Source organism: Manis javanica, chromosome 1, assembly GCF_040802235.1.
Source record: "Manis javanica isolate MJ-LG chromosome 1, MJ_LKY, whole genome shotgun sequence".
Lineage (NCBI taxonomy): Eukaryota > Metazoa > Chordata > Mammalia > Pholidota > Manidae > Manis > Manis javanica.
The window spans coordinates 16,346,492-16,366,305 of NC_133156.1; the positions used below are offsets into that span (position 1 = coordinate 16,346,492).

Consider the following 19,814-nt stretch of genomic DNA (forward strand, 5'->3'; position numbering starts at 1 on the left):
ACACAAACACAAACGGTTTCGCTGATTATAATTTCTTTGGTGTAGTGTTTCTTTAGCTTGGTAGCCTAAGCATGTCGGCCTCACACTGATGAATAATTTAAGGTTTGGAGGTGGAAGTGGCCGGTGGTATGAATTTACAACAATGCAGCTGCTTTTAAAAATGAGCAAAATATGTCTTGTTAAAGTTTCATTGTTTCTCTTATTTTAAGCAAACTTGTGGAATTTGAGAATGAATCTTAATTGCTAGTTTTAATATAAAAATGTTTCCTTTTTTTTTTTTTCCAGTTTTTGCTTTCGTTTCTGAAGATATAAAGAAAGAGGTCAAGCAGTCTAAGGTACTAATTCTAATAATCAAATTTACTCTTCCCATTTGAGATGTGCTTGGTTATTTTTTCATGGGAGCTGTAATGATTTCATCTTCCAATAGTTACACTTCTTTCTTTTTATGAATTAATAACTTGTTGGTCAACATACATTTTGAGTCCATAGCAGCAACCTTAAAAGGCTTGTTTTCAAAAAATATCCTTTACTAGTTAAAACAGACCCACTAGGTTTCAAATTTCACTTTAAGAAAAAAGGTATTTTGATATGAAACTAGATATATCATATTTTAATAGCCTCTTTTGGATACTGTAGTTTTCTCCAGTCTTACCACATCTTAACCTTGGACTTAATTTTCCCGGTCAAGGAAGGAAGGACTATACTGTGCCTTGAGGGGTTACAATGCAGTTTACTATTTTAAGCCCATTGCTGAGACCCACTACTCAGAAAAAAAGATCCCTTTAAAAATATGACTGCTTGCTAGCAATGTACCTGGTCACCCAGGAGCGCTGGTGGAGAGGCGTCCTGTGGGTCCTTCACCTTGAAGGTGGCACCACATGAGAGGGCATATTGGGGACTGGCCGAGAGACCCCCACAGTGACTGCCAGAAACCAAGGCCTGGGGAATCCGGTGGAGAGGGGCCAGCACTTACCCAGATCTCAGAGCTGTTGCTGCTCACCACTGGCTGCCTTCAAGAGCGTCATCTAGATTTCACCATCTGGGCTCTGCATCAGATCAGTGTAGCATGTAAGAAAGAGAAGCAATATTTTAAAAAATGAGTAGTCTTTGTCATATTAATTAAGGCTCAGCTGATTATTTTTTTTACCCGGCAATTAGTATAAAAGCATTTTTTAATAGAATGTTCCTTTTATCAACAGAGTATTATCTGTTCTAACTGTATTATGGGATTCCTATGCAGGGGAAATGATAATAATTCCTTATGGTTTTAAGGTCCTCATGGTTATGAAAGCCGTTTTAGACATTCCATTTAATGTAATCTCAGTGATCCTGGTATTTCTAAGGACAGCAGGTATTTCCAGACATACCTTAGAGATACTGTGGGTTTGGTTCCAGAACACGGCCATAAAGCAAATAGTGCAATAAAATGAGTCAGATCAATTTTTTGGTTTCACAGTACATATAAAAGTTATGTTTACATTATAACATACTCTATTAAGTGTGCAATAGCTTTATGTCTAAAAAAGTCAATGTATATACCTTAATTAAAAAACATTTATTGCTAAAGAATGCAAACCATCCTCTGAGCCTTCAGCAAGCGTAACCGTTTTGCTGGGGGAGGGTCTTGGCTCGAGGTAGATGGCTGCTGACCGAGCAGGGCGGTGGGTGCTAAAGGTTGGGGTGGCTGTGGCCATTTCTTAAAATAACTTCTTTCAAAATTAGAATCAGTCCTCTCAAACCTGTCACTGCTTTATCCACAAAGTTTGTCATATTCTGAGTCCTTTCTTATCATTTTAACAATCTTCATATCATCTTCACCAGAAGTAGATTCCTCTCAAGAAACCCACTTTCTTTGCTTACCCTTAAGAAGCAACTCCTCATCTATTTAAGTTTGATCTTGAGATGCATCGATTCAGTCACATCTTCAGACTCCACTCCTAATTCCAGTTCTTTTCCTGTTTCCACCATACCTGTAGATACTTCCTACATGGAGTTTTTGAACCCCCCAAAGCCATCCATGAGGGTTGGAATCACCTTTTCCCAAACTCCTGTTAATGTTGATATTCTGACCTCTTCCCATGAATCATGAAAGTTCTTAATGCCGCCTAGAATGGTGAATTCTTTCCAGAAGGTTTTCAATTTGCTTTGCTCAGATCCATAAGATGAATCACTATCTGTGGCAGCTATAGCCTTAGAAAATGTATTTCTTAAGAAGTAAGGCTTGAAAGTCAAATTACTCCTTGATCCATGGACTGCAGAATGGATGTTGTGTTAGCAGGCGTGAAGACAATATTCATCTCTTTGTACATCTCCATCAGAGCTCTTGGGTGACCAGTGCACTGGCAGTATTTCTAGGTTTAGGAATATTTTGAAAGGAATCCTTTTTTCTGAATGGTGCGTCTTGACAGTGGGCTTTAAATGGTCAGTAAACCTTGTAAATGGATGTGCTGTCATGTAGACTTTGTTGTCCATTCATAGAGCACAGGCGGAGCAGGCCGAGTATAATTCTAAAGGGCTTAGGATTTTCAGAATGGCCACTGGGCACTGGCTTCAACTTAATGTCATCAGCGGCATCAGCCCCTAACGAGACAGTCAGCCTGTCCTTTGGAGCCAGGTTTTGACTTCTCTCTCGTTTCGCAAATCTAGATGGCATCTTCTGCCCCATGGAAGGCTGTTTTGTCTGCATCAGAAATCTGTTGTTCAGTGCAGCCCCCTCCATGAATGACCTTCGCTGGATCTTCTGGAAGGCTTGCTGCAGCTTCTCCATCAGCATTTGCTGCTTCCCCTTTGTATTTTTCTGTTATGGAAACAGCTTCTTCCCTTAAAGCTCACGAACCAACCTCTGGTCGCCCCCACCTTTTCCTCTGCAGCGTCCTCCCCTCTCTCAGCCTCCACAGAATTGAGAAGAGTCAGGGCCTTGCTCGGGGTTAGGCTTCGGCTTAAGGGAACGTCGTGGCTGGCTGGCTCCCCCGTCCAGACCGCCACAGTGTTCTCTACGCCAGCAGTAAGGCTGTTTTGTTTCTCATCATTTGTGTGTTCGCAAGAATAGCACTGTAAGTGTCCTTGGAGAACTTTTCCTTTGCGCTCACAACTTGGCTGTCTGGTGTAAGAGGCCTAGCTATCTGCATGTCCCGGTTTTCAACGTGCCTTCCTCCCTAAACTTAATCGTTTCTAGCTTTTGCTTTAAAGTGAGAGATGTGTGACTCTTCCTTCCACTTGAATGCTTAGAGGCCATTACAGATTATTAATTGGCCTGGTTTCAATATTATGTCTCAGGAAGTAGGGAGGCCCAAGAGGAGGGGAAGAGATGGGGAACAGCCTGTTGGTACAGCAGTCCCACCCAACACGCACATTTACCTATTAAGTTCACCTTAATCAGTGTGGTTCGGGGAGCCCCCAAACAATTAAAATAGTTGCATCAAAGATCACTGATCACAGGTCACCGTAACAAATATAGTAATAATGAGAAAGTTGGAAATATTGCAAGAATTACCAAAATGTGACCCAGAGACACTAAGTGAGCAAATACTGTTGGAAAAAGGTGCTGATAGACTTGTTCAGTCTATCAGGGTTGCCACAAACCTTCAATATGTAAAAATTACAATGCTTTTGAAGCACAGCAGCGAAGCACAATAAAATGTGATCTGCTTATATAGCAGAGAAAATTTATCTGCAGAGAAGTTAAGAGATTAGACTGAGGTCACATGACTGTTAAAAGTGAAGTCCAAATCTAAATGTTCTGAATCCTTGAATTTTTCACACTGTAATTTTATATCATATAGCCATAGGCATTATAACGTGTATGTTTGGCAATAATGACGCTCATTTATAAAGCATTTAAAGTGCTACCTATGAGTTACTAATAGGGAATTAGAATTTTGTATAATAAATATAGAAGTTACAGCACCTACTTTCAAATACAGGCTTTAGCTTATCTTTCCAAATGAGGAAAATATGTATTTTTAGTCTTAAATGCATATATGAATATATAGATAGAGATAAGGTTAAATACATATGTGAATATAAATATAGAGATAAGGTGAGTCCTATATCTTAGTGTCATTTTCCATGCAAAGGTACAAAAGCCTTTGAAGAATGTCCCTAACCCTACCTTGCTTAGGCCGTGGAGCCGAAAAAGCCTTTAATCCCTGAAGAGAAGTAGCGATGAAGTGTCTACTGTAGACCTTACCCGAGGCTGGGGGATGGAGAAGAATCAGTTTGTCCAAGGTCCTTCAAAGTCTGTAATGAACCCGGGGTAGGCGTTAAGGCTCTTAACACTGCCCACTGTGGCTCGGGGTTATCATTCCTCACCCGCCGCAGAAGCGGTGAGGGTCTGCCTGGCCACTGCCCCTCAAAAGCAGCCGCCTTCCATCTGCTGACCCGGCTGCTCGCTGTAGTCCAGGCCCTGGGCAGGGGTCTCTCGAGAGCCGGAGCAGCCCTGCTCAGGGCTGGGCCCCTCCCCAGGGCGTGGACTCGCTGGCTGCCTGGTGGCTTCACTTCAAAGTCCCAAGTGCTGACTGTCCTGTCTCACCTCAAGGGCCTGACCGTCGGGCTTGTCTCTGGGTGCCTGGTCTCTGGTCCCGTCCCAGCTGCTGACCTGCCCCAGCTGGCAGGGGAGCCTGCCCGCCAGGCTGTGTGTGTGGCCTCAGCCATGGCCACGTAGCCGTCCTCAGCCTGCAGTTTTGCCTGGCCTCACATCCTCACGGTGTCCTGGGCTAGAGCCACGCACGGGAGCTGAGCTGCTGCGGATCACGTCCCTTTTCTATCACTTACCTGCTGTGGGGCTTTCTGATCCTTGCTGTGCCTCAGCTGCCCCGTCTGTAAAGTGGGGTAACAGGACTATATCAAACAGCTGTTCTGAAGACTCAGTGCTTCCGAGTGTGTGTTTGTGTGTATGCTGCTTAGTGCAGGACCTACTGAAACGTGTGGCTGATGACAGCAAGCAACGTCTCAGGCAACCCTCAAGAGGAACCTAAACAAATCAAAGTAAAAAGAGTAACCCTAGACTTTACTACTTTTACAACTTAGTTTTTTTTTTTTATGGTGGTAGTTGACTTCATATGAAGTAGACGGTGGTGATGGTGATGATAAAAAGGTTAGGCGCCCACGATTACTGAATGTTGGTTTTAGGAACACTGTGCTCAGCATTATATCATCCAGTTAAACTCCCACAACAACCCTGTGAAGTAGGTGTTGTCACTATTATTCCTATTTTACAGATAAGAAACTGAGGCCTGAGTTAGTAAGTGGTGGAGGCAGCATTAAAACACAGGCTGATGAGCAGATCCTGATTAATTCAATGTGCGCAAAATCTAGGGGTGGTTGGTTGTGACTTGGTAGAAGATGTCATTTTGCTTCTCTTTCTTCTTAAAAGATCTCATATCAAATTCTTTTGAGGATGTTTTCTCTTCTTTTCATGAAGGACTTATAAACTGAGCATTACTTATATGGATTGAAAGTGTTCACATCTAATGTGCCTTAAAAAATAAAACCTGTATAAAAGGGTGACTAGCATTTGCCTTTCCCGGGCTGGGGGAGTTGCTGTCTGCATGCGTTAGCAAGAAATCTCTTTCCCGTCTGAACAGCAATTCGGTTGACTTACAAAACTTTGACAAGTGTGTACATTTTGATTGATACTGAAAGTCAGGGTAAGAAACGTGGCAGCAGAGATGATAACACAAACCATGTGTCACTTTGTAGGAAGAGCTAAGCCCTTTTGCAAGGGAAGCCGGAGACAGAATTTTAAATGTTCTGTCAATTCCTTCACTTAGTCTGGTTTTTCTTTCCCAAAGGGGAAATTATACAAGACCATTTGGTTTGGTTTTAGTTCACTTAAGCCAACCGTTCCTTGGATATTTTATTTTTGCAGTTTACAAATTGAGCCATTGGAAATGGCTCATCATTTCCTAGCTATTGTGTTGGCCAGTTAGAGCTGCAGTGCTTAATACCACAGAGAGAGAAGTCTAATTTTGATTCATTTTCTTCGGTTTCACAGAGTTATCTGGTAGAAAGTCCAGTTGGTGTTCCAGCATAAGTTACTCAGTCTGGAGACACCGAGTTCAAGATACGTTTTATCTTTCAACTTATCGGTAAAGGCGGCTTTTGTTGTAGACATTACTTTCAGCTTCCTCAGTATGTTTGCACCTCGGGGCGCGTGCTTCCTGAAGAGCGCCCTGGAAGAGGGCCGGCCTGCCCTGTCACGTGTGAGAGGGAGCATCGGAGAGAAGTCAGAAGGCCTGGACTTCAGTCCTGCTTCTGTGGCTGAAATGACTGTTGGGCCTTGGAAAATCCTGCATCTTTCCTGAGCCTCTTCTGTCCCATTTGTAAAAGGGGGAGTATTGGGCTGGATCATCTCCAGTGCTGTTTTCTAAAAATTTTTTGTGGTAAAATACACGTAATATCTTAACCATGTTTAAGTGTACGAATGTACTTGACACCACTGAACTATACACTTAAAAATGGTTAAGATGTTCTCTTTTCATCTGGCAGAAGTGGAACACTGTCTCCGTTAAACTACTCCCACGTCCCCTTCCCCCAGCCCCTGACAACCGCCCTTCTACTTTCTGTCTTTGTGGATTTGACTGCTCTAGGGACCTCTTTACGGGGGATCATACAGCATCTGTCTTTTTGTGACTGGCTTATGTCACTTAGCATAATGTCCCCAGGGTTCATCCATGTTGTATCCCGTGTCAGAATTTCCTTCCTGTTTAAGGCTGAATAATATTCCACTGTATGTGTCACCACCTTTTCTTTATCTGTGCTATTTTCAGATCTGAAATTTCTAATTTTCCCTGGTGCTCACCTGGCAGCCAAAGCTGTGGCCTCTCAGGAAGAAGGCCGCTTAGCCCTGGGGTGGGCAGCACATTCATGGTGGAAGCTGAACCCCCGTCCCTGAGAGCAGGCTGCCTTCCTGGGCAACACTGGCATTTAGAGTGTGGAAGACACCTGCTAACTTACGACCATAACCTGCCTTTGGTTCAGCACGTCTAGAGAAGTGACTCAAGCTTCCCAGTAATTTTTAGTGGGCTTTTCCAAACAGTACGCGCTGCATCAGCATTAAGGAAAGTGTGTCACTTGATCGTGACGTATAACAAATCAGTCCATCACTATGGGGTTCTCTGTCACCCACTGGATTCTCGAGACGAAGATAATTTCAGAAAACATTACCAAAGGCAGATGCTCCCCTGTGCTTCGCCCTCTCTCCTCCTCGTTTGTCACAGTCCCTCTGGCATTCTGAGAGGGTATTTCTCTGTGTGGCTGTGTCTTGGCTTTTAAGCTGTTCCCAGGTCTGTTGGTAAAGGTTGACGACTGCATTTCTTTTTGCAGTTTGTAAAGAAAACTGAAGGATATTTGCCACTTGTCATGATTATAGTATATGGCAGTTGGATGCAACAAAGGACAATTAGAGAGAAAATTCTTTCCTTCTCTGCTAGAGAAGACAATGAAAATGGCAGAGTTAGTGGCCAACACCCAGGTTTCTGTGTCGAAAGCTCTGTGGCTCCAAGTCACCTGTTCTGTGCTCGTGAATTCTCGTGTGCGACAGGCTGGCCCTCTCCAGGGCCCTGTTTAGGCCCCCAGGGCTGCTTGTCAGGTGGGAAAGAACCCTGGAGTAACATTCTTGATGACAGCATGTCTGAGTCCAAAAGATGATAAATATGGTAATTAGCCGAGCTCACCTTCAGGAGGCACACGCCCGTCACAACTGACAGTCCCTCTGATGGGCCTGCAGTGCTTTAGTTTGCACGGTTTTTAAATGAACCCTCCCAAGACCACTGTGAACCAGTTAAGCATTAACTCCATCTTACGCAGGAGGAAGGAGCCCCAGCTCAGCCAAGTGACTTGCCCAGATCACAGAGGAAAGGGGAGCCCCACAGGGGCCTGTCACGATGCAGAAGGACCTCCTTGTTGCCTTTCTCCCCTTAAGATTTGGTCTGTTCCTTTGGAAGCATTTCAGGCTCTCATCTTTGGTGTCTTCCCCCAAAATGTAACTGTGTGCCACACATACTTATTTGGTGTTTTGCTTGCTTTGTTGCATGATGAGATTTATCTTTTTCTCTTTTATTTAAAATACAGAATTTGGAGGAAAATGGTATGTCCAGGAAATATGACATAGGTAAGTAATGATTTTTTTACCTTAAGAGTATGTGCCCATGTGTATTTCTTGTAATTGCTATTTCAGAGAAGTGCATTTTTCTTTCTGATTTTATTGTGGAGTGAATACTGTTGTGCAGATATCCAGCCCTGCATTTACCTCGTGAAGACACGGGGAGAGCCCTTTCCAGCCTGATGTATTGGCAGGTGATATGTACTGGAATTAACAGCTCACAGTTAGCTCTCATTCCCTTGGCCATCAGTTACTGAGTTTCCAGTAAGGGCCGATTACTGTGCCAGTGGTCACTGTGGGGGCTGCAGAGATGAACAAGACTGACTCTCTTCTCAGGGACCCTACACCGAGTGGGAGAGAAGGACAGGCCGTGGCCTGTGCCCGTCTCCTCGTCTGCCTGGGGCCAGGCTCCCCACTGGCTGGCCTGCAAAAACCGCTTTCCATGCAGGCCGCCAACCACATCTGGCCAAGTCTTCTGAGAACCCGGGTGCAGAGGCAGCTGCGTGCATCTGTGCGGACGCACTGTTCTCGTCCGGCAGCCCGTAGGCACTCTTCCTTCCTCTCCCTTTTAAACGCTTCTTTCTCCCTCCAGCTACTGTAAGCGCCTTCCCGGCTGTGACCGCGAGTTAGTTGTGTTTTGGACTCCATGGGAAGCAGGCCCCAGAGGGCTGATGGGGAGCTAAGGTGGTGTGTTGGGCCTCTTCCCACAGGTGTGGACTTTGTCAGCGTGGGTCACCCCAAAGTCGGCCTTGGAGACCTGGAAGGTGGCCTGTGGGCAGGAAGGAAAGGGCACACTTGGCTTTCTAGGCCTTCCCCTCCTGGGCTGGATCCTGAGGAGTGTAGAAACCTGCGGTGAGGGCAGGATGGCCTGCGATGGGGCCTGGGTGTGCAGGGGACCACAGAGGCAGGGGCTCTGCGAGCAGCTGTGCCACAGGAGCCACGCCGGTCGTTGCTGTTTCTCTGTGTCATAGTGTGCTCCCCCAGAGACTTTCTGTCTGCTGCCAATCCTTGCGGCTTGGGCATGTGTGTGTTCATTTTGTGGGCGCTGACTGACAGGCCTCCGCATAGCAAGTGGTTATCAATGAACTAATGACCCTAGTCTGCAAGATGGGCTTGAAAGTACCAAGGGGAAGGTACCTGGCTAGGTGAACCTACATCTTTGTGATTGCAAACGGAAAGTCTATTGATATTTAACTTGGTATCAGTGTTTGCCATAATCCTAACATGGCTCTGCAGGAGCAGGGGGTTACCGAAGCAGCCCCCCTGCCCAGTGGAATCCGAGTGCCTAGGTCATGGGGTCACACAGCAGGGCTGGGTGACAGACTCCAAGGGCAGGGCAGCTTCTTCCCCTTGGGCTTCCTGCCTCATCTGTAGAGTCACTAGTGCCGCTTATCCCGACCAAGTAAAACATCCTGGGGTGGCTCTGGGATGTGTGGACGTGCGCTTATTCATCCCTCAGCCTCAAGACCCAGGCTGCTTGCCTTTCTGCCTTGTCAGAAGAACACCAGCAAGATGAGACCCATGTTTCTGGAGGAATCTGACCAGGAAAGATTAGCATTTCATGGACTGTTCGGCGCACGATGCAAGTGCTCAGCAACTGACGAACAGAGAGCCTTTCGTCTCTTTTATCTTCAAAGAGTAATCGTTTCTCCTTTGGGGTCCTTTTCTAACCGTCTCTCGGTCCCGTGGTCTCTCCTGAGGGCTCTCTGCACCCTCCGCGGGCTTCAGAACCACGCAGGCCTTTCCATGTCCTTGACTATTTCTGTATCTTCCCTCTCTAGCCTGTCTTCCCTGTCTCTGCCTCATCATTATTATCAGGCACTTAGTGTACGACCCATTTGTCACACATTCCTGGAGGAGAAACAGCCGCAGTCTGTCTCGAGTTGTGACGTTTGCTGAAGGCAAATCTGAGTTGAGAGAAGCGCAACGAAGCGGTAAGGAGGTAGCGCCTTATCTTACGCGGCTCCAGTGACTGGGCAGAGCTTAACTGGCCAGTGGTTGGAGGCATGAACAGAAGACAGCCATCGAGGCGAGCCCTGCGATCTGGACTCAACCAGAACGTGATGCAGTTGGGAGGGCTTAGGGTGTATGTCAGAAAGCATTTCAGAAAGACGGAGAGGCCAGCAGGGATTCAAGCACGTGAGCTGTTTTCAGCACCAGCCTCTGCGGATATGGCTCTTTTCTGGACTGGGGGTGGGGCTGAAGGGCATATAGAGGATTTCTGTCATTCGGTGTTATCAGGGCTTTAGGAACACCCTTCCTCTTTTGCCGTATCACTGGTCACCACCCATTACACGTCCTGTTACCTAACTACTAGTTCCAGGGCCCTAAACCTACTCGCTGTCTCAGACCTTCACTGTTTTCTCTGTTGGGCAGATCCTACCCCCCCTCGCCCGGTGCCTCTACCCTCTGGGGCCCCAGATAGCACCGAGGCCCTGCCCCTGTTTGAGCGCTGTAGTCTATAAACCCGGCTTCTTAGTGTGGCACTGAAATCCTCGTTCCCATCTGATCGGGCTGACCCGGCCTCCCTCTCCAACCTTGTCACTGACTGTCCCTTCATCCTTTCTCAGAATGCCTGGCCAACTCCCTGGTCCCCTACTCAGGGATGCTGTGGGCTCTGGGATGACCCCACGTCTTTCTCTGCCATCAGGCTGCTACCTTCTGTGGCTGAGTCTGCAGACAACTGCTACTCTTGAAAGGAAGCTCGGGGAGCAGCTTGCTGGGAGCGCTCTCTGGACTTGTGCTCCTAGAGCCCTGTGCTCGCGTGGGGTCACACGTAGGCTTGGGTGGCAGCGGCTGTCTCCTGAATGGACTCAGCACTTTGTGCTGGGTCTGCACCTGATCACCTTTGTATCCCAGAGCCTTATACCTAATAGAGACTCTGAGATGTCTGCAGAATGTGTAAGCATACAATGCGTGATTGAAGCACGTATAAAAGGAAGGTGTTGATTTCTTAGCAGAAGAGCAAATACGACTAATGGCACATGACCCAAGTGTATGAAAAGTGGAAGATTTCACCTTTTCTCCTCTTGTAAAGCCTCTTCCCTGCACAGAAGAGCTGTTGTCTTGTGAGAAGAGTGGGAACTTTGTAGAACTGGTAGATGTGGTGGGAGCTGATGACTGCAGGATTACCACAAGTAATCTAACGAACATTCACGTAGCTACCACCCTGCTAAAGAAATAAAACATGATGAATGCAACTGAAGCCTTTCAACCAGTATCTTGGTGTTTTCCATTCTCATGTAATCTTTTATACTTTCACATCACATATAGTATATATGCATGCATATATATTTGTGTTTATATTTTTGCAAACCACTGACTTATAGTTACTTCTTTGCAACTTCCTTTTTAATCCCAGCATTGTTGCCATAGTATTTACCTACAATATCCATCTGAATTGATAAATGTAGTGCTAGCCAATTTTTATTGCTGTATAATATTCCAATTTGTACATCTCGTTAGTGTGCATTTGGGTAGCTTCCAGTGTTTCCCTTTTACACAGTCCTGATGTGAGCTCTCTTATTATATATTCTGTACACACGTATGAAAGTTTCTCAAGGATGATTAAATCTGAGTGGGAGCCCTGGGTCATTGGGAATGTGCACCTCCAACTTTATTAAATTTTTGCAAAAATTATTCTCTGAAGTTTATTTACTCAATTTGTAATAAAAGAAATCTTTCTAACTCCTCTTTTGATATGTCAGTTATGTTAATGTTTTAGATGTAGTAGATCAGAGATTGCATTTCAGCTGAAATATAAGACACTTATTGAAGCCTTATCTGTGTGCCCACTTTATAGAGCCAAGAAGCTGATTTAAAATAGAGGTAGGTATCCAGAATGTTCATATTTACATAAACTCCTACAGAAAAGGAACACGGTCAGATTCAGCAGGTGGTTCAGCATTTCCTTCTAAATTTTTTAATAAGTTTTAACCAAAGAGCATTTTGGATTATTTTTAGGATCTGGATGGCTCACTGTGGGGCTATTTGTTGAATAAATATTTGAGTGAGTGAACAAATGAATGGGACTATAGAACTGATATAAGAACAGTAAAGTAGAAATGAAGAAAATTAGAACCAAATTAGCATCCCTGAGTCAAGGTGTTACCAGAAAAGGTGCACAGTCAGGGGAAGGTCCCCACAGATCGGCTGCTGACAGCCTGGCCAGAGGCTACAGTTTATGTGACATCTGCCTTCTGCCAACATCCCTGTCTGGTGGCAGGGTGCCGATACAATGGCTGTTTCTATCCATTTCTCTGTAACAAGCTCAGAACCTAGGGAGGCCTCATGTGTGGGGCCTGAGCAACCTCCTCCCCTGGTAAGACCTCTGATGGACTTCCTGGTCAGGTGGGTGTGACACACGAGGGTTCCCTCCCTGCCAGATGTTGTAAAACTGGCTGCTTTGAGCAGGTCTCTGGCGGGCGGGCAGATCTGCCACCAGTGGTGTTGTAGATGGGTTTCTCTGCAACACTTCTTGCTGACGCAATACGATTTCAGCTGCTGTGGAACCGAGGCTGCTTGCTGGGAGCTGGCACTTAATCCTGGCTAGGTGCCTTGTGAGGTGGGGTGAGCACTACTGATTTATATTCCTGCAGGTTCTCGTGAACTCAGGGGACGTAAGCAGTTATGGTTGAGTCTTACCTTAAAGGGGCATCCAGAACATTCTTGAGGTAGTGCATTAGTTTGCTATGGCTGCTGGAACAAAGTGCTACAATTTGTGTGATTTAAACCATGGAAGGAAGTTTGTCTCAGTTCTGGAGGCTGGATGTCTAAGATCAAGATGTCGGCAAGGTTGCCTTCTTCGGAGGCCTCTCTCCTTGGCTTGTACACCCCTGTCTCCCCCCTGCATGCCCACCGCCTCTTCCCTCTGTCCTCTTTCTGTAAGGACACCAAATATACTAGATTAGGGCCCACGCTGGTGACTCACTTTAACTTGATGACCTTTGTAAAGATCCAATTCCAAGTAAGGTCCCGTTCGGAGGTACCGGGGGTTTGGACTTCAGCATATGAAGTTTGGGGGGGGGGCACATTTCAGCCCCTAACAGATAACAGCACAGTATGGGGGTCACATATGAATTGTTAAAAGGCTACTTGCCAACCACGATTTCAGCTGCTGGGCAGGTTAGTGGCCCAGACGCTTTCATCCTTTCACAAGTTTACAGGCCTTTTTTTCCGACAGACGCAGGAGCAGATTCAGTTTATTACCATGGGTTTGGCCTGGTCAGTGAGCCTAGTGCTGGCTAACTTCCAGGAAGAAAGTTTAGAGATCAGTTTAAACAGAGTGATTTTGTCGCTAGAATTACATATAAATTGTCTTTTTTCCCTGAAGCTTTGTCTTGTAGCTGGATTTTTGTTTTTACTTGTTTTCAAGTTTATTTCAGTTGTTGAAAAATGTACCTGAAAACTATTTCCATTTTTTTTGGTTCTAGATTTAAAAGGAATTGTATTTGTCATCCAGAGTCAAAGTAATTCTTTTCATGCAGAGAGAGCAGAACAGTTAAAACAAAGCATCTTAAAGCAAGCTGCAAATCTTACGCAGGTATGTGGCGCTGGCTTGCGATGGCTGCGGATTATTTATTTATTGATACATTTATGCTTCCCAAAGTACTTGGTCTATAGAGAATCAGTGTTCTTTAGATGAGAAAAACTCTTCTGACTTATTCTACTTATTTAGTATTGACTACTGCTTAAAATGTTCTAGTTCATTCCTAATGCTCAAAGTATCATATTCTAAATTATTATATGTATTTTTTCATTTAAGAAAATTATATAATTGTATAGGACTATTGAGGTTTTTGGCATAAAGTATGATAAAAAGAAATGGAAGAAATGGTTTTTTCTGGGTTTATTTATTTTTAAACTTTCCTTTTCCTTATTAATGACTAGCATCAATTTACAAATTTTTGTAGCTTTTTAAAATTGAAGTATAACTGACATACAATATTATGTTAAGAAATAACGTTTTAAAAGGAGGGCTTAAAATAGCCAAGATAATTAATGTTCAAAATTTTGGTAACAAGTTCTAAGGCAATTTACATGTTGAAATAACATTTTCATTAACCTTAGTGCTGTGTTTCCTCTAAGAGTCCCTTAATCTGTTTTTTAATTGGATATCATTAATTGCACTTTTGATTTATAATGTACTATTCAAGAAGGATTATGGGGAGGAAGATCGACACATCCAGGTACGTTTTAATAATGTTTAAAACAGGTGCGAACTGAGTCTAAAGCTGCTTTGAACGATACTGGAGGTTTGGAGCAGAGGAAGGTCCCCCTTCCTGCACTGCCATGTAAATGCTTTCTTCTTTAGCCAAGCCAAAAAAAAAACCCCAAAATCCTCCAAGCCTGCTACACTACACTGCCGTGGCCTTCAAGACAGAAGTGATTGTAGAAAAATACCATCTCTTGGTTCGCTCAGCAAGAGCTCTGACAGGAGACGTGTGTGTTTGATGGATTGCTTTCTTTCTGTTGATGGGTGCTGGGAAATAAAGGGTTGGTAGTATCAGTGGAAAAATTAGCAGCCTTAACAGTATTCAAGGCTAAGGCACTGCTGAGAATAAGGTTTACTGTGCTTCATCTTTCAATGCATTACAGATAAAATCCATCCCACCTCCCTGCATCCCTGCGAGGACTGGCCCTGCTTCTCCCATGTGGAGCGTCAGCTTCCCAAGGGAGGGAGAGAATTGCGTGCTGTGGACAGTATAGGCAGATCGCTTTTTTTGGTAATTGGAATAGGAGCAGCTTGATGAGGTAAAGGTTCCTCTTTGTCTGGAAACCCAACTTTTAGAGATTTTCTTCTACTCAGCCTTTCCTGATTTCCTCAGGTGGGCAGACAGGCAGCAACCTTGTCTGGTTGGGCCTCTTCCATTGGCTGAGGTAGAGGCTCTGGCGGAGCGGCCACATGGAGGCTGTTGCAGGAAGGAGGGGGAATCCGCAGCCCAAACACCTCTCGGTGGGGTCCAGGCGGGCGTTAATGGGAATCAGCCTGCTTGGGCCCTGGCGGTCCCCCTTCTGTCTGATCAGTGAGGACACCCGGCAGTCAGGCATCAGGTAACTCACAAGGAATTAAGGGCATCTGTGTTTCTGCTCTCAGAAATGCCTTTCATCGTTTAAAGGTAGATCCATGTGTTTCAGGTTATGTATCTTCTCCATTTAACCCATACTACTGGTCCTTGACAGATAATGTGGATAAATACATGCTTTGCTGACTGAGGCCAGTTGATCGAGTATACACCCATAATTCTACCTTTATTCACTCTTTTATTTTGTTCACAAATGATTACTCCTATCTCTCTGTCTCCCTTCCCCCCTTCACTCTTTCAGGAGCAGCAGCTTCTGCGGCACCCAGGGGAGGACAGGGCTCCCAGGACTGGGCTTACAGTGGGGACAAGACCTGTGGGTACCTTCTGCTGAGAAGCAATTTAAATGATAAGATATTCCTTCTTCTTTTCTTCTCTTTAGGAAGAACGAGGCTTGGGAGGGGCTGCTTGGGGCTGGTTATATCCAGCTTCCTCAGGAGGCCCTGGGGCTCTGCAGAAGATGGGGTCCGGGTGCGGGAGCACTGGATGCTTAAAACTGGCCTTAGACTCAGGGCGGAAGGTTACAGGTTCTCGTCTAAGCTGTGCTCGGCCATTGTGGTTAGGGATGGAGAGTGTATGCTGGCTGGAGCTTCTCCTCCGTGTCTCTCAGGAGTTGAGGCAAGATGGCAGGCAGCTGAGAGGGTATGGATCTGGCAGAGCAGTGGGGCCCTCCAGGGCTTGGCACCTTTTGCCGAGATGGTTACACCAGGGCTTACTAAGTCAAGTCTCTGCTCTGGACCCCAGCTTCACTTCTCACCACTTCTCCCTTTGCACTTTATTTTCTAGTAATGTCAACCTTCTTATGGTTCCTGGGATCGCCTTGCTCTGCCGTGCCTGTGGCTTTGCACATGTTGACCCTTCCTTGACAAGGTCCTGTAGTCCTAGGAAGCCTTTCTTGACCCCCTTCCGCTTTGGTTCCACTTCTCTGTTTTACACAAACTTTTATTGTATACTTCTCACTTTGTATTGATATTATTGGTTATATCTCTGCCTGTCTCTTATAAATTTTGAGAGCAGAGAATATGTCTTAGTTTCTGATTTCTCAGAACCAAGCACAGTACTTTGCGTGTACTGAGCCGAAGCCCTCCATGAGTGGTAACTGAGCCGGATCCCTGAAATCCATTATCTCATTTTCCCTTACTCTCTTTTCTATGGCAATAGGAGCTTCTGTGTATTTCTCTTACACCACACATACCCCTTTAGGAAATGACAAGTTCTCTGAAGGCAGACTCTTGGGCTTGTTCTGCTTTTGATTCCTCCCTAGAAGGTATTCAAGTTGAATTGAATCCAGATGAAATTGAGAAAATGAAAAGTTAAGTAAATATTTTGTCTATTTAAAAAATTTATTATTAATTCTTAAATTGATAATGGTCAACTGCCTTCATATTAAATATAGCAGCCATTTTTACTTTGCCCAGTGACATCACAGAGTTTAGGCAGACAGTAGAATACAGAATTATGAGTTGGTGTTGAGAAAATGTGATGAAGTCTGAGGTGGGGCCGTCTCGGCTGGAGGCTGGACATTTGTTTCAGGCTCCGGAGAGTGGCTTGGCCAGATGGTTGTGGGTCTGCAAGTCAGGACTTGGCGGTGGCTAACAGCTTGAAGGTGCCACTCCAGGGGAGCAGGGGGACCCTGGGAAACCAGTGTTTGGGGGCTGGGCAGAGCAGGAGCAGCCCTCTTGGCAGACAGGAGTATGTGGAGGCACAGAGAGAAGGTGCCGCTGTGGCTGTTATGCTTATTCTTATTTTTACTTTTATTTGTGGTAAAACCATGTAACATGGTTTGCCGTTTTAACCATTTGTAAGTGTAAGTACTGAAAAGTACATTCATGTTGTGCAACCAATTTCCTGAACTCTGTATCTTCCCAGCTGCAACTCCATAACCACTGAACACTTACTCCAGCTTCCCCTTCCTCAGCCTCTGGCAGCCCCCAGGCTCTGCTCTCTGCCTCTGTGGGTCTGACGACTCCAGGGGCCTCATGGACGTGGAATCACACGGTGTAAGTCTTTCTTGTGAGTGACTAAGATTTCACGTAGCGTAATGTCTTCCGGGTTCATCCACAGTGTGTGCAGCACGTGCCAGCAGCTCCGTCCTTTTAAGGCCTGAGTGGTGGTGGTGCTATTGCTGTTCTGGCCGACTGTCCTCCGTGTCTGTGATGGGAGCCTTGGTCTACCAGGAGGATATTTTTATCCCTAGGCACTACCGTTTGGGCTGCCCATTTGGTATCCCACTGGGTATTCTTCAGTGCCCTTTGTCCACTAGGGCATCTGTCCTGCCCCCAGAATCCAGAGGGAGATGAGATTTTGTATCTCCCATGGCACCTATTGTAATGTCTCATACACACATTAGAAACTATTTTCAGATGCATTTTTCTCAGCATTTAAAACTTAGAAAACAGTTCCATTTCTCTGAAAATTTTAACTTCTCTAGCACTTTATTCTATGCTTCTATTTTCAGTATGCTTAATGCTTAATTTTTATTGTCTTGTACATTTGCTGTTTGCAGTTTAGACAGCATGTTTAGTAGGTGCCTTAGATTGCCGCTAGGTGGCAGTATTGGTTTTACATTTAAAGACACGTAATTAAGCAATATCATTAAACAAATTTCTCCCCCCAGCACTTGGTTTTTGTGATGATAAATGGGATCTACACCAAAGTAATAAGGAAACTTCCCTTTAATGATAAGATAGGCTATTTTTCTTATTCTGAAATCCTTTCGTAGGATGGATTTCTTAGGAAGCCAGCCATGAGTACTGAAGTTGTGGCAGTGGAACTCAACACTTGGACCTAATTTGCTCACAAGACCCAGAGTGTACTGTTAGGATTCCGATAGTCTCGTATTTGGATTAACAAGTCTGCTGCTAGTTGAAATGTCCCGAGAGGTTTCAGGGTTTTGCAACTGTACTTGATGACTAGCTCATTTTTTTCTTTCTATACAGTTTTTATGCTACATACGTGAACATATCCTTGAGAAAGAATAGACAGCTCAGTTATCAGCCATGGAAGCCGAGAGAGGGTGGCCCCCGGCACTGAGGCAGGGCGTGTGGCTTGGCAGGTGTGTGCTGGGCCCGCATGTGCCTCGGGCCTGAACCGTGACGTTGTCAGGTTATAGTTTTGGTTTTCTCCAAAGATTTACCTCCCATGAGCATTCACCAAAGTTGCGTAGGGAGGAAGTGCAGTAAGTTTTATTGTTTGAATATTTATCTGATAGCCCCAAAATATCTATTCCTCCCACACTACCAGATGTCTAGAACTGCTGTTTATTTTTTCATTACTCCTGTCGGGTTGCAGTTGCCTATGAGATCTGCCAAAAATTAAGGTGCACCATGTAATGGCTTCTGCGATTATGCATCTGCTTCTGACCGCTCTCTTTGCTGTGGCAAGTCATTCCCATGCCTGTTCTGCCTCAAGGCGCTAAAATGCGGTCTTATTAAAAATGCAAACATTTTTCATCTTCTTAATGCAAATATAAAAACAGGAGCCTAAACTAATTTTCTATCTGGAATTTAGTATATACTTGGGGTTGTCACGGGAGTGGTGGAACTATTTCCCTTGTTATCTAAAATAACTGGGTCATTGTAAGTTGTGATTGCCGTCTCTAGTTTTGAAGCTTATAATGGTTTTGAAGTTTATAGTTATGTTTCTTCTAAGAAGAGGGTCTGCTTGGTAAAGAGCAGACTTTACCAGATGCTCTTCTGTGTGCAGAGAGCCACTCCAGGTTGCTGTGGAGCACAGGGTTAGAAAAAGGAATTAGAAACGATATTCTTTGAACTATTTGTAAGTTTATAAGGTAGACAGTAACTCTATCATAATAGGAATGACTGTATTATTCAGTAGAAATTAGATATCCAAATAAGCATATTAAAATATTTACAAATATCAATTGGATGGCTATAGTTAACTACTTTTCAATGTGAAAGGACATCTTTAGACAAATACATGGGGTCCTTATGAAAGACAATGTGTATTTGAAGCCTTTGAAGAATCAGACCAATATGTAAAAAGCATGAGTCAATATAGTGTTACTTGGGCATGTGAAGCTAAAGAGGACAAGGAAAGAAGACTTCTGTCCAATCAGGTAGGGAAGACAGACAAGAGTAGCTGGAGGGATGTTGGTTTAGAACAGGGAACCCGAACGGGAAGGTGAAGACATGAATGGTCGCGAAGGTCTACTTCTGGAGTGCCAGGCGAGAGCGGGGATTTGCGGAGGTGCAGGTGGCGGGGTGAGTCGGGCATATGTTAGTAACGGAATAGTCATCTTTTTCAACAGGAATGGATGGGAAGAAAAGTTGGTGACCTGGGGAGATACAGTTGATGGATATGGGGCTCCTAAATGCAAACCTGTGAGAGACAAGAATATAGATTTTGATGAAGTCCTATTTGTTTTCTTTTTTCTCCCCTGCGTGACAGATGGAAGAGAAAGTTATAAAGATTGAGTGTTTAAAAAGGTGCATGAAAAGCCAGGTGGAGGTGACGTTAATGGAAAAACTCGTGAGAGTTGGTGCAATGATCTGTGGATTAATCAGGCACTTCAGTGTATTTCGGTTAAATGTGTCTAGCATCTGTGTGTCAATTACGATTTGACTTCTGTTTTTTGAACTTAGAGATCTGGAGTGGATGTTTGTGTG

General features: G+C 44.8%; 1 protein-coding gene and 1 long non-coding RNA gene across 6 annotated transcripts in view; one reads left to right on the forward strand and one right to left on the reverse strand.

Annotated features, from left to right (window-relative positions):
* The window catches only part of B3GLCT (beta 3-glucosyltransferase), an 81,273-nt gene that overhangs the window by 13,387 nt on the left and 48,072 nt on the right, over nucleotides 1-19,814 (forward strand). For all 4 annotated transcript variants that reach the window (XR_005057412.2, XM_037003887.2, XM_073228916.1 and 1 more), the window contains 3 exons: nucleotides 286-335; nucleotides 8,074-8,113; nucleotides 13,537-13,646. Coding sequence is in view for 3 of the 4 variants with exons in the window: in XM_037003887.2 (XP_036859782.1) it covers nucleotides 286-335; nucleotides 8,074-8,113; nucleotides 13,537-13,646 (200 nt within the window). In the remaining variant the exon portion in view is untranslated. The remainder of the gene's footprint in view (nucleotides 1-285; nucleotides 336-8,073; nucleotides 8,114-13,536; nucleotides 13,647-19,814) is intronic.
* Nucleotides 1-19,814, reverse strand: part of LOC140847761 (uncharacterized) — a 215,827-nt gene that overhangs the window by 12,127 nt on the left and 183,886 nt on the right. For both annotated transcript variants that reach the window (XR_012127897.1, XR_012127895.1), the window contains exons 4-5: nucleotides 11,123-11,276; nucleotides 974-1,046 (exon numbers count right to left, since the gene is read on the reverse strand). This is a non-coding gene — a long non-coding RNA (uncharacterized lncRNA). The remainder of the gene's footprint in view (nucleotides 1-973; nucleotides 1,047-11,122; nucleotides 11,277-19,814) is intronic.